This window comes from Thamnophis elegans, chromosome 3 (genome assembly GCF_009769535.1).
Source record: "Thamnophis elegans isolate rThaEle1 chromosome 3, rThaEle1.pri, whole genome shotgun sequence".
Classification (NCBI taxonomy): Eukaryota; Metazoa; Chordata; class Lepidosauria; order Squamata; family Colubridae; genus Thamnophis; species Thamnophis elegans.
This window is the reverse complement of record NC_045543.1, coordinates 811,149-823,417: the sequence shown is the minus strand read 5'-3', so window position 1 is coordinate 823,417 and position 12,269 is coordinate 811,149. Positions and strand designations below refer to the sequence as shown.

The window sequence follows — 12,269 nt, the reverse complement described above, 5'->3', positions numbered from 1 at the left end:
CCTAAGCAATGTTGTCCCACCATCCCATATTTAATAGGGAATGTCACCCCACGACTTTTTCAGTTTTCTTATACTTTATTTCTGTCCTGCATCATTTATAATACACCTGCTATGTCCTAAGGGAATATCTGACTCTTATTACAAAGAAAAGCTATGCTTATTTGTCCTGGCTGGGAATCCAGAAGGTTGCAAAAAGAGAAATAATGGTCCTGTCACCATTACATCCTTAGTCCAATCATGATTTTAACAGAATGAAGAAAAGTTGTTTTATGGCAATAGTGGAAGAAGTAGTTGGTGTTTGCAGCAAAAGAGGATTTTCTACATGAAGGACTCTGTCATGGATTTTTGCTCCAAATCTAGTGTTTCACTTGGTCTTCCTAAGGGTTAACCTCTTACTACCCAACTTTCCCAACCATTCACAGTGAGAAACAACCAATCGTCACTCCAGAGCCACAGCTGATGTGTCTTCTGTTTTTTTCCACCTGGAATTCCTTTGATTTCAATTTTTGTTAAATCTTTGGTTATTTTGTCAAGATCAGGAGTTATGTTCTTCTCAATAACTGCCTCCTCCTGTCTGGTTTGCCTATGCTCAGTCTATTTGGCTGCCATATTACATGCCAGTGTTTTAGTGTCAGCCTACCTCCTCAAGGGAAGTTGTTTTTCATTGCTGCTTAACTTTCCTCTATTTAAAATCTATCAGCATCTTTGTATGACTTCAGTACAGTAACCCTGGCCAAGCAACAATAATATAATTAATTGTTTAATTTAATTGAAAGAGAAGGGTGGTTTTTTTCCTTAAAAGTTTCACTGAATTTCTTTGCCCAGTTTCTGCCTACATTTTCTCGTGCGTTGTTACGGGGTACTACTTGAAGATTTTGACGCTCCTACTTCTGATGTGGGAATGCAAAACAATGAAATATTCTGAGTCAATAAATGTACAGCCATCAGCATTAGGTACCTAGAAAGCTATATCACAGTGGAACATGGGAATTGCTGCTATTTTCCCTCCGTTTCTTAGCAGAGTACAGTTGGGTAAGCTGAAAAAAAGGAACACGCTGTGCCAAAATATTCTTCACGAGTTATGAAAGGGGGAAGAATAACAGAAATGTGGTGATGGCTCATCAACCATATGGGCACTTAGGTGAATGATGCTTTCAAAATGGAAAGCTGCTGCAGCGATGTTTTCTTCTCTTATTCAGCTTCCATTCATTCCATTCATTTCTACAGTATAGTAGTTTCGTTTTTAGCACTGCTCCCATAAAAGGCCCTCGGTAAAGAATAGATGGAGAGAACATGACATACAAAACATTATTAACAATGCTGCTTAGTCTCTGAGCACATGGTCATAATACAGTGCTATGACAAAATATCAGTTTAGTATCTTCCTTCATAATTTCCCCAGGGCTTTTGAGATATCAGCCACTGACTGGACACTGCTGGAGGAATGACCAAAAAATGAAGACAAAGATGAACAGGGCAAGGATGATTGTCATTCGGATTTTGCAGGCAATGACTACTGGAATCTGCAAGAACACAGCAGAAGGGCCTTAAACAAGCAAAGTATTAAAATGGGGGAGGTCATGTTAAAGTTAGCTCAAGTTTCACTTAGAGTAAGGTTGACTATCTGACTTTGGAGATTCCGACCATCTAAAGGACTGGCCAGCAAAGTATCAACAAAGAATTTTGGGGAAGCCATCTCTCTCACTCTTCTTTATTCTACAACCAGTCAATCTATTCCATCTCTTTATAGATACTTGATGCTTATAGGTTTGCACGGTCATGTGCTATTTGCTGGAAGCAGGTGGAGTCTGAGAAGCAACATGGTTGTTTTGCCAATGGGCCAGCCTAGCCAGAGTCAATCTTCTACTAGTGTTTTGGCCCAGTCACTTTCTCACGCAAAAGGTAGAAGAAAGAAAGAAATACTTGGAATAGTAACAGTGAGACTATATATTTCCCAAGTAAGCATTCCAAGTCGAGTATTTGTAGGGATTGTCACTTTCTGTGCTGAGGGCGCAGTCTCATAGTGGACTGAGTACCCCTTGTACAAGCAAGGAGCTATCCATGTCGGTGGAGTGCTGATTCATTAATATTATATTTGTTGTCTGCTTATTTATAAAAGCAGTTATGGATTTGACATTCCCTATTGAATATCCAAAAAATAAAAATAAAAAAATCTACATTTGCTGTAAGTGAAAAATCTGGATATTATTACTAACTACACTAGCATGCTTATTTATTATTTTTTAAATCAAATTTAGAAACCACCCGTTTTCCTCACAGAAGGACTCTGTGTTTACTGTCTATTATTCAGAAAGGAACAAATTTGCTTCCACTGTAACAGATCTTTCTCAGATTGGTGGTGCAACATTCCAGTATATGTACATTGCTAGTTTATTGAGGTTATTTCTTAATTCCATGAACATCTTTTACATTTGCGTTGCATTTCTTGGTTGGTGTTCTTATTGTTTTGTTTTGTTTTTAAACCATAAAGCATGATTGTTCTTTTTTTTATGTGAGATTTATTTTGACTTTGTTGTAGAGGCTGCCAGGTATATGATGGCAAGACAGTAAAGTTAATTTCATCTATCTGCTATCCAGATGTCCAGTTCCTGGTTGTGATGGTCAGGGTCACATAACTGGGAAATATGCATCTCACCGTAGTGCATCAGGGTGCCCTCTTGCTACTAAAAGGCAAAAAGATGGGTATCTGAATGGCTCCCAGTTTTCTTGGAAGTCAGTGAAGACGGAAGGTATGTCGTGTCCAACACCAGGATGTGATGGCTCTGGACATGTCAGTGGTAGCTTTCTTACACATAGGAGGTGAGTAATGGCATTATCTCTCAGTCTGTCTATCTTTCTAGCCATCCATCATCCATCTATCTATTATTCCTACGTGAATTTTTAATAAGCATTAATCCTGTTGGTTATAGTATGCATGAATTATAATAATGTTTTAATACCTGTTATTTTGTGAGGTATAAGTTGATCAAGAGTTCCAGATAAGTTGATAAAAATTGCACAATTTTAAACCTGTGGTTCTTTCAGGAGATTTAATGCTGAATCTATCATCATAATAATATCCTACCCTGGTATTGTTTACATATAAGAAACTGACAATAAATTTCCATATTGTGAGCTTTTCATCTGATACACTCTAATGTTTATTAAAATCCCATTCACTTCAACTAAGACACAGATTTATGAACAATAACATCTATACTCTTTTCCATTTTGAATTGAAAGTCCTATCTTCTTTGTAAAGCTGCTTCTGGATGAATAGAAGCAAGAGAATCTGCTACGGAATGTGATTTTGCCCCCAATCTTTTCAAATGTACTCACTGAACAAAAGAATGGGATATTTAAGAATCCCTGTGTTTAGGAAGATGCTCAGGCTTGGGAAATTATTCATATTTTTCTTTTTTCTTTTAAAGGAACATAAGTCATTTCCAAGATAATCTGGAGTGAATTGGCAGCAGATTGTCGATCACTCTAAATCATAATTATCAGTACTGTCTTCTACACTCTATACAATTGTATAGAAAAGAACCCTACAAATATAAAATAAACAATAAACAGTGTTTACACTATATGTTCCCATCATGCTATCATCTTTCAAAGTAAACAACATTGTTCAAATTGCAAAAAGAAAAATGCAGTAATAAGCAGAAAAAAATAAATTGGAGGTAAAGCAAAAGAAGAGAAATACTAAATAAATCTGTTTTATACCAGGATTATTCATTATACTTCTAAATATTTTCTATCCTTGCAAACCATTCTTGATCCATCACACCCATCCATCATTTCCTTTATTGCATTTTGTTCTCTAATCACCATTTCTTCATTCAGTTTTAACTTTCTCGGTCTTCCCTTTCCTCTCTACCCAGGCATTCTTCCTTTATGTATTTGTTTTGTCACTTCAGTCTTATTAATTCACTATATTAACCACACCACCTTAGCATCCTTATTTTGTTCTGGTCATTCTTTTTTGTAGTTAACATTCATACATGCAGTGTCTAAATGCTTGATCCTACCCCTTCTCTCTTTACCACAGGCATCTCTTAAGCCATCTATGCTCACTAACACATCTCTAGAATCTAGTATTCTAGAATCTTTAGAATACTGTACTCCTTCCAGCATTCAGCTTCATCCAAAATAATTTCCTTACTTTTATTCTTGATTTCATTCCCTCTACTGAAGGCATCTTTTTAGCTGTTTTCATCTACTCAACAAATGCTGTTTAATTTCCATTAAAAGTAATCTGCATTTATTCTGCTACTTTTATTCTTAAGTATTTATCATTTAATTACACTCTTTGCTTTGTCTATGTAGGTCATAATATATCTTTCTCTTATCTTCATATTTTGCAGCATTTTTGTATATGCATTTTTTTTTCTCACCCACAACCTCTTTCAGCCAAGCATCTTTTTTCAACATGTCCTATTAGTTGCAACTCCACATGTTTCTTTGACAATCTAAAACATAATTCTTGACTCTGTTTCAATATCCACCCCATTCTTCCCTTCAGCCATTTCCCAGTCATTCAGTCTGGAGATTAATCTATTACTTTTGGCCCAGCGGTTAAGGAATCAGGTTAGTCCCACGTTGGACTTAAAGGCCAGCTGTGTGATTTTGGGCTAATTACTTTCTCTCTCAGACCAACCCACCTTATAGGGTTATTGATGGGAAAGTAGGAGGAGGGAAATATATTAGGTATGTTCTCTGCTGTGAGTTATTTATAAAAATAATAAAGGGAGAATATAAATAAATAAATAAAATATATGCCTTGTACTGTATGTTTCCTTTTCTATAGTCTTCTTTCAGATTTGTTCTTTCAATTTTCTTCTGTGTTCGATTTTAACCAAGATCCACCTTAAAACTACCAATAAATAGTCCATTCCATGTTCTGAACCTCTCATCACATTTATATCTTGATTAATTCTCTTAATCTTTTAGTTTTTAGATTCATATATGTACAGATCTTTTTCTAAGCAAATAGACACAACAAATGGTGTTCCATATTTACTGAACTATATGCCTTTGTTTATTAGTTAAAATGTAAATTTCTGTTGTATTGGTCCAAAAATGTACTAGACATTTTCAGAACCAATCCAGTGTCGAAAGCAGTAGACTATATGTCCCTGCATTTAAAGCAGTTAATTGGCCGGATAGTATTAAGGAAATGAAATCAAGTTATTATCAAGTGGTTAAAATAAGTATAAACTATATACACATCACTTCTTTAAGATAAGGATTAAGCTATTAATTCACATGCTTTGGAAATATATGATTTAGAGATAGTTTCAATAAGCCTACTATTAGTTTTATTTTTATGGCAAATATTTTTCTAATTATTGTTGGAGCAGACTATAGGTTACTTTGATCCTAGAAAAACTAAGAGGGTTGCAACAATTGATGATTGGGAGCCTACAGGGAGAACAAAGAGTAAAAAATAATCCATATATCCCAGAAAAAAATAGTAAACTGTTTCCATGTCATTGCCCCCCCCCCCAAAAAAAAACAGACGTTGAGGGTGATTTCATAGATCCTTCATGTTTTCATTTTTATTTAGACTAGGTTTATCTCATCTCAGAACATTATTGATGAACCTGGCTGCTGTTATTACATTTCACCGCTTGAAAATAAGGCATTTTTCCTATAACAGTAACTGTTATTCTAAGTACCAGATACATTTTAATGGCAAAATTATAGTAACATCAATATTTCAATTTTAATATTTCATTTTTATATCCTAGAATACCTATAAGTTAGCTTCCATGTAATGAAGAGTATAAAAATAGTGCATCAGATATCAGTGACCTGGGGTGAGCTTCATGGCCAGTGAGGCAAGTGTGAAAGCCCCGCTGAAGCCCCGGCGCCACGTCCGCCATAGAGCGGGACTGGGACCTGCTCTATGATGGACAGCGCTGGGACTTTAAAGTCCTGCCGCCGGGGTCTTGCCACCACTTTAAAGCCCCGTCGCCGGGACGCAGCAGGGCTTTAAAGTCCCGGCGTCGTCCGCCATAGAGCGGTCCCGCTCTATGGCGGACAGCACTGGGACTTTAAAGTCCTGCTGCCGGGGCCCTGCCTCCACTTTAAAGCCCTGCCGCCAGGGCCTGAGCAGCCATGATTCCCCCCGCCCCAGCCAGCCAGCTCACCCAGCCCATTCCTCCCCCTGCCACTGCTGTGTCCAACAGGCCAGGCGTCTCGCGTTTATGGTGGACATAAATGCAAGATGCCTGGTCTGTTGGACACAGCGTCGAGAATGTCCCTGCTGCTGCCGTGCTCCGCCACCTCGCCCCCCCAAAAGAAATACACATACAAAAACACAAATTCCTCACAATAAAAAAATACAAATTAAATTACAATCTTTTTGAACCCCTCCCTCCGTCTGATCCACATACCTTTTCCAGCTGTGGATTTCAACTCTCCTCTTGTCCGCCCGCCATGATGAAAATGTAAAAAATTAAATAAAAAAGCAACTTACTTAGACAAGGCATGATTTGCTGCTCCCAGATCAGGAGGCGGGAGAATCACATGCCTCCTTTGCATAAGGAATTTTTCGCCTTTTAACCCTTGCTTAACTCTGAGAAAGGGTTAAAAGGCGAAAAATTCCTTATGCAAAGGAGGCCCGTAGTTCTCTTGCCTCCCCCTACAGTTAGCACTAAGCAGACTCGGAGTCACTGTGACTTTGGAGTCTGGCAGCAACTACCTTAGCCTTTTAAATTATTTTAAAAATTCTTTTCCTCATGACACTGGTGAGGCCCTGCCTCCCCTGACTGCACGTCCCTGTCAGATATTATATGAAAACATATTAATGTCTCTGAACAAAACTAAATATTTTTCTTAGCCTCTATTTTTTCCCAGTTAATGTTTATATTATAGTGAATGTATTTCTTGTATATGGAAATATGAACTATAGAATATTAAATATAAAAGATTGAACGCCTCTGAGAAGAATTCCTTTTCCTTTTCAAAAAGCAGTATCTTAGTGGTAGTTGGAAGAGATTTTCTTCTAATGCTGTTTCCATGGTAGCTTTAGCTGACGGATTTACAGTCAAAGGCCAATTAATAGTTCTTTCCTTGCTTATTGTCTACAGTCTATCAGGATGCCCCAGAGCTACATCGGCAATGAAGAGAGCAAAGCTGTCGGGAGAACAAATGCTTACAATAAAGCAGCGGGCTAGTAATGGTAAATAGTAAATGCTTCTGAAATTAAATGACTTTGAAACCTTATTTCATGATGATGGGATGAATTTACTCATAATGATAATATTATAGAGTCCTTTAAACAGGTTTTTAGTCCTTCTCAAGAAGTCATCAGAGTACAGTATGTGAAGCTGCTGTTGCTGTGACAACTACATCCTCACTACTCCGTGTTCCTCTTCTGGTCTGGACTGAAGTAGTAAAACAAACTCTCAGCTGAAGGCTTTTTCTGGCCCCATTTTCTTCAGAAGCAAATCTCACTGAGCCCAAGAAATTATATAAAAATGTACCTGCATTTCATTCTAAATTCTTTAGGCTAACAAGAGGCACTAATTTCATCTCTCTCTAGTTTGATAGTGTATTTAATTGCCATAGCAATTTTATTATGTAATTTACTATTTATATTTTTTCCAAGGACCACTTTGAGGTAATTCTTATCCCAAAATATTTAGGAGAAATATTTAAGCAAAAACAATTTGATAATTTTGACCTGCTGTGTGTTCAAATTTGTTAAAGGAAACTATTTTAGAGTAGCTAAAATAATACATCAATAAGAAATTAAGATTATTCCTTTTTCAAATTTTAAAAAAAGAAAAAAGAAAGTTCTAAAAGGTATAGAACATGGGTCCTCAAACTGCAGCCCGTGGGCCGTGTGCAGACCAAAGCCATTCATCTGGCCCACAGAGGACCACAAGGTTGCCCCGCCCACATTGCCCCGCCCACCCTTCAACTGAGCACAGGACTTACCTTCGCGAGCCCCGCAGGCTGGAACTGAAAGGTAAGGCCAACAATTTTGGCCTGCAGACATTCTGGAGGCAGAGGAGGTGCAAAACAGGGTGCACAGACACCCCAGGAGGTCAAAAATGGGTGAAAATGGCCTAGTTTTGTCCAAAAAATGAGCCGTTTTTGCCTGTTTTTGGCCTGAAGAATGCTTCTGGAGTGGGTGGGTGTGAAAGATGGGGCACACAGACGCTCCAGGAAGCAAAACAAAACTGGCAAAAATGCCCTGTTTTTCACCTTCCCCCCCTCCAGAAGATAGATAAAGAGATATAGATAGACAGAGAGGGAGGGAGGGAGGGAGAGAGAGACAGAGTGGAAGAGAGAGATTTCTCAAGGTCCTTGGGGCAGAGAAGAATTGCTGCCAAACGGACTTTCCTGAAGTGGACCACTAGACTCCTAAACAACTGAAAAAACAATCTAGTAAAAAGAAAAGGCAACCAAAAGAGCAACATGCAAACAAAAGCAAATAAAACACCCCCAGGAGCAAAAGAAATTAAAGATTAATTTGTGTGCATTGTTCAATGGACTGTTAAATTGCCCATGCCCACTAATCACATGACCACCTAGCCATGGCCACACAGTCACATGACCACCTAGCCATGCCCACCAAGCCGGTTCGGTCCCCCAACAGTCTGACCGTGAATTGGCCCCCTGTTTAAAAAGTCTGAGGACCCCTGGGGAAAAAAGAAAAGATTTCCATTAAAAACCAAGGACTATTCGATTTTCCCCTGGTTTCCCTGGTCAGATAAATGGTTGCAAGTGTCTCCCAATACTCCTTTTTCTATTGGATTTCATGTGCAACCATAGGATAAAAGCCCTGGTTGCTTACATGAAGAAATGCCCTCTGTCATGAATTTGCCAGATCCATCTAGAATAACATTTCTACATTCCTGCACTGCTTAGACTCCATGAGGGTCAGAATTGATTGGAGTCTAGTAGAATGGATATAAATAGAATAATCCTTAAGTATAATGCTTGGAGTTTGATCCAAGTATCAACTCTTCCTATAGAATTAGTGTTATTCATACGTGAGTATAGAAAAGCGTCACTTTTATCTAATCTAAAAGGGAACTAGAAGAGGATGAATGAAAGAAAAATGTCGAATTCCCTTATTTCTTAAACTCATTGAACAAACAACAGGCTAGGTGAAAAACAGACACCATAGCAGCCTGTGAAGACCCTTAACCCTAAACAACTCATGGCGCAAGGAGATGATGCAGTCTCCAACACCTGCAGAGTACAATTGTCCTGCTGCTTTCTCAGTATTCTGTGATATTCCAGGTGACATGGTTTCCTTCCACCTTAATGGGTTTTATTTCCATAAACCTCTTACTTTGATTTTCTCCTTTTGCTTAAACAGGAATAGAAAATGACGAAGAAATTAAACAGTTAGATGAAGAAATAAAAGAGCTAAATGAATCCAACTCCCAGATGGAAGCTGATATGATTAAACTTCGAACTCAGGTAACAGTTTTACAAAGCCTTAAATTCAGTGTGTTTCAAAAAAAGACAGACAGATGCGTGCACACAGACATACAACAGATGCCCAACCAGACCTCACGCAGCATGTGTAAATGGGATGGCCCTGTAAAAAAAAAATACAACTTTTTGCGTCTTGCCTTCTATCTCCCTGAAAAGCTTTCCAGCTGGGAAGATGCTTCTAAACCTACTTGCCAAATATCATTTCTCACTCTTTCTTCAGTGGGAGCATGACTGGGTTTCATGACTGAAGTCCATTAGAAGCACTCTGGATGCAACCTAATATTATTCAGCTAAAATAATTATTTGCTTTTAAATTGTCATGTTTTACATTGTGCAATCCTGTGTTCTTTTAGATTACCACCATGGAAAGCAACCTGAAGACAATAGAAGAAGAAAACAAAGTAATTGAACAACAAAATGAGTCTCTCCTTCATGAATTGGCCAATTTGAGCCAATCTTTAATTCATAGTCTAGCTAATATCCAGCTACCGCATATGGTAAGTGATTGAAGGCTCAGATAAGGAATTAGGCAGTCTTCTTCACCTCATACAGTAGATGTCTTTTTGTTTTTATGTTTATGACTCCTCGAGCAGATGGAGATTTGCGATATCATCCCTGAAACCATAAAGATAAATTTAACTGCTTAAAAAGAAATGGTGGGCCAAATCCGATGTCTCCTGTAAAATTAAGTAAGCTTTAAACTAGGCCTTTTTAAATGTATGAAGAAAAGATGTCCTTGTGCTGTGATAGTTTATTTTGCATATATGAATATACAAAAAAGCAATTAGAAGTTGTATATGAACTACTATTTAATATCTCGTAGGAACCAATCAATGAACAAAATTTTGATGCTTACGTGACCACTTTGACGGACATGTATACAAATCAAGATCGTTATCAGAGTCCAGAAAATAAAGCCCTCCTGGAAAATATAAAGCAGGCTGTCAGAGGAATTCAGGTGTGAACAGCTGCTATAGTGGTGAAAATTCCTACCTTTAAAAAAATAAAAAGATGATGCCTCTTGTTTTTTGCTGCTGTAATTTACCAGAAAGTGTTATATATATTTCTTTCTGTTTAAAACAGTGTTATGCTCACAAGACTTCATAATAATTTTATGTCTTGCTTTGAAAATAGTAATTGCCGAATAGTTTTTTGAATACATTCACATTTTGTACGTTTTCATATAAGCTGACATAGTGTGATATGCCATGTAATGTTTATAGCTGCTAATGTATGCACATTTTGGGGGTAAATATATTTCTGAAGAGGTAAGCTGATCAAAATAAAGAGTGTAAATTCTTTTTAATGCTTTAGTGATTAAATGTTTTAGTATTTTGAACTGAAATGGACAAAAAGAAAAAAAAAGGGAAAAAAATGCTTTGAATGACAATGTTGCAGTCTCCAGCCACTTTTTAAACACTCATTTATCCCATTGCTGGAAGATTTTATGGGATTTAAAAAATACATTTTGTGTGCATATTGTTTCATAGCAAGAATTGGTTGCAAAAATGCTTTATTTTTTACAATGCCTGAAAATATTGTGTGACTTTTGTTTTCAGAAGATGGTATGTGGTGGGGGCAATAAAAATGGGGGGTTTTAAAATTTTTAAAAAGGGCATGAATTAGATGTGAAATGTAAAAGGAGCAATTTATTGTAAGACAACATCAAGCCATGGAAATTTGACAGAAGATTCAAAGCAGCTTAAACAGCACTTTTTAATTAACTTCTAAGCATTACTTGGTATGAATATGGAAACTTCCACAATGACAGGAACTCTGATCAGAGGTGGACTACGGGAAGATTTCGACTTTACTTTTCAAAGTCACTTGGGATTCAACATCCTTTATCTCTCCAGAACTCTTAAGAGTGTCCATCTGAGTTATCTGTTAATGCAATGTACTTCGTCATTTCATAACTTCACTCTTTCCTTTTTCGGGCAAAACACAATTGTTTAAAATAAAGCTTGCCTGTAAAAAAGAAAATGTTTTCATTTGGGAACTAATTTCCAAACATTGTCATAACAGCAGTTGCTAACCAGGATTCATTGCTACTGTACCTAGGAAACGGAATCTGATAGTTTCACTTTCTTCCCTTTTCACTGTTTACGTTCTGCTTTTTGGTTGGAGTACAATCATTCATAATTGTAGCATTTCCATATGCTATCTATTTGTTCTACTGTTACCTATTGCAAAAAAATGAATGCAATCAAAAAAAAAATTAATGTAACTAAATATACTTTGGCACTTTTTTGCTTTAAATTGCATCATTTCAAGCTAAAAACGTATTGTACTTTTTAAATTTGATTGTTATTTCTTCAAAATAACTGCACTAAATGTATGCATAAGACCACTTTTCTTGAGACATTTTTGTTTATAATTTAATAGTAGTAATTCAGATGGTGTGTGTTGTGTTTGTCGGATGTTGAATTAATTTCAATTTGATAGCATATCTTTTCCTTCCATGTCTTGATGTTATGCAGAAAAGTACAAGAGTACTTTAAAAAATTTTGTTATGAAAAAAGATGGGTTTTGTAAAAAAATAATAATAATAAAATAAAATATTTTTAGCAGAACAGGACTTACAGGGTCATTGTCCCCACAATGTGCCAGTTGACTATTTGCACTTACCTTGCCCTATATATCCATACGGAGGTGTGCAATTTCTTGTGTCATTAGGTTTGTGACACTAAATTTGAACAAATTAGAATGGAAGCCAGTGTGGCTAATCCAATATTATTGCTAAGGGGAGACTACAGGGATCTCACAACAAATATTCTGATACAATACTCAACCTCGGTATATAT

General features: G+C 37.0%; 1 protein-coding gene across 5 annotated transcripts in view; it reads left to right on the top strand.

Annotated features, from left to right (window-relative positions):
- The window catches only part of MYT1L (myelin transcription factor 1 like), a 101,674-nt gene extending 90,624 nt beyond the window's left edge, over window positions 1-11,050 (top strand). For 2 of the 5 annotated variants that reach the window (XM_032213854.1, XM_032213853.1), the window contains exons 16-20: window positions 2,599-2,820; window positions 7,098-7,189; window positions 9,344-9,447; window positions 9,819-9,962; window positions 10,289-10,429. In XM_032213854.1, the coding sequence (XP_032069745.1) occupies window positions 2,599-2,820; window positions 7,098-7,189; window positions 9,344-9,447; window positions 9,819-9,962; window positions 10,289-10,429 (703 nt within the window). Of the gene's footprint in view, window positions 1-2,598; window positions 2,821-7,097; window positions 7,190-9,343; window positions 9,454-9,818; window positions 9,975-10,288; window positions 10,430-11,027 lie in introns of those variants that run through there. The other 3 variants (XM_032213857.1, XM_032213856.1, XM_032213855.1) reach the window with 3 other exon arrangements.
- Window positions 11,051-12,269: the final 1,219 nt, after the last annotated feature.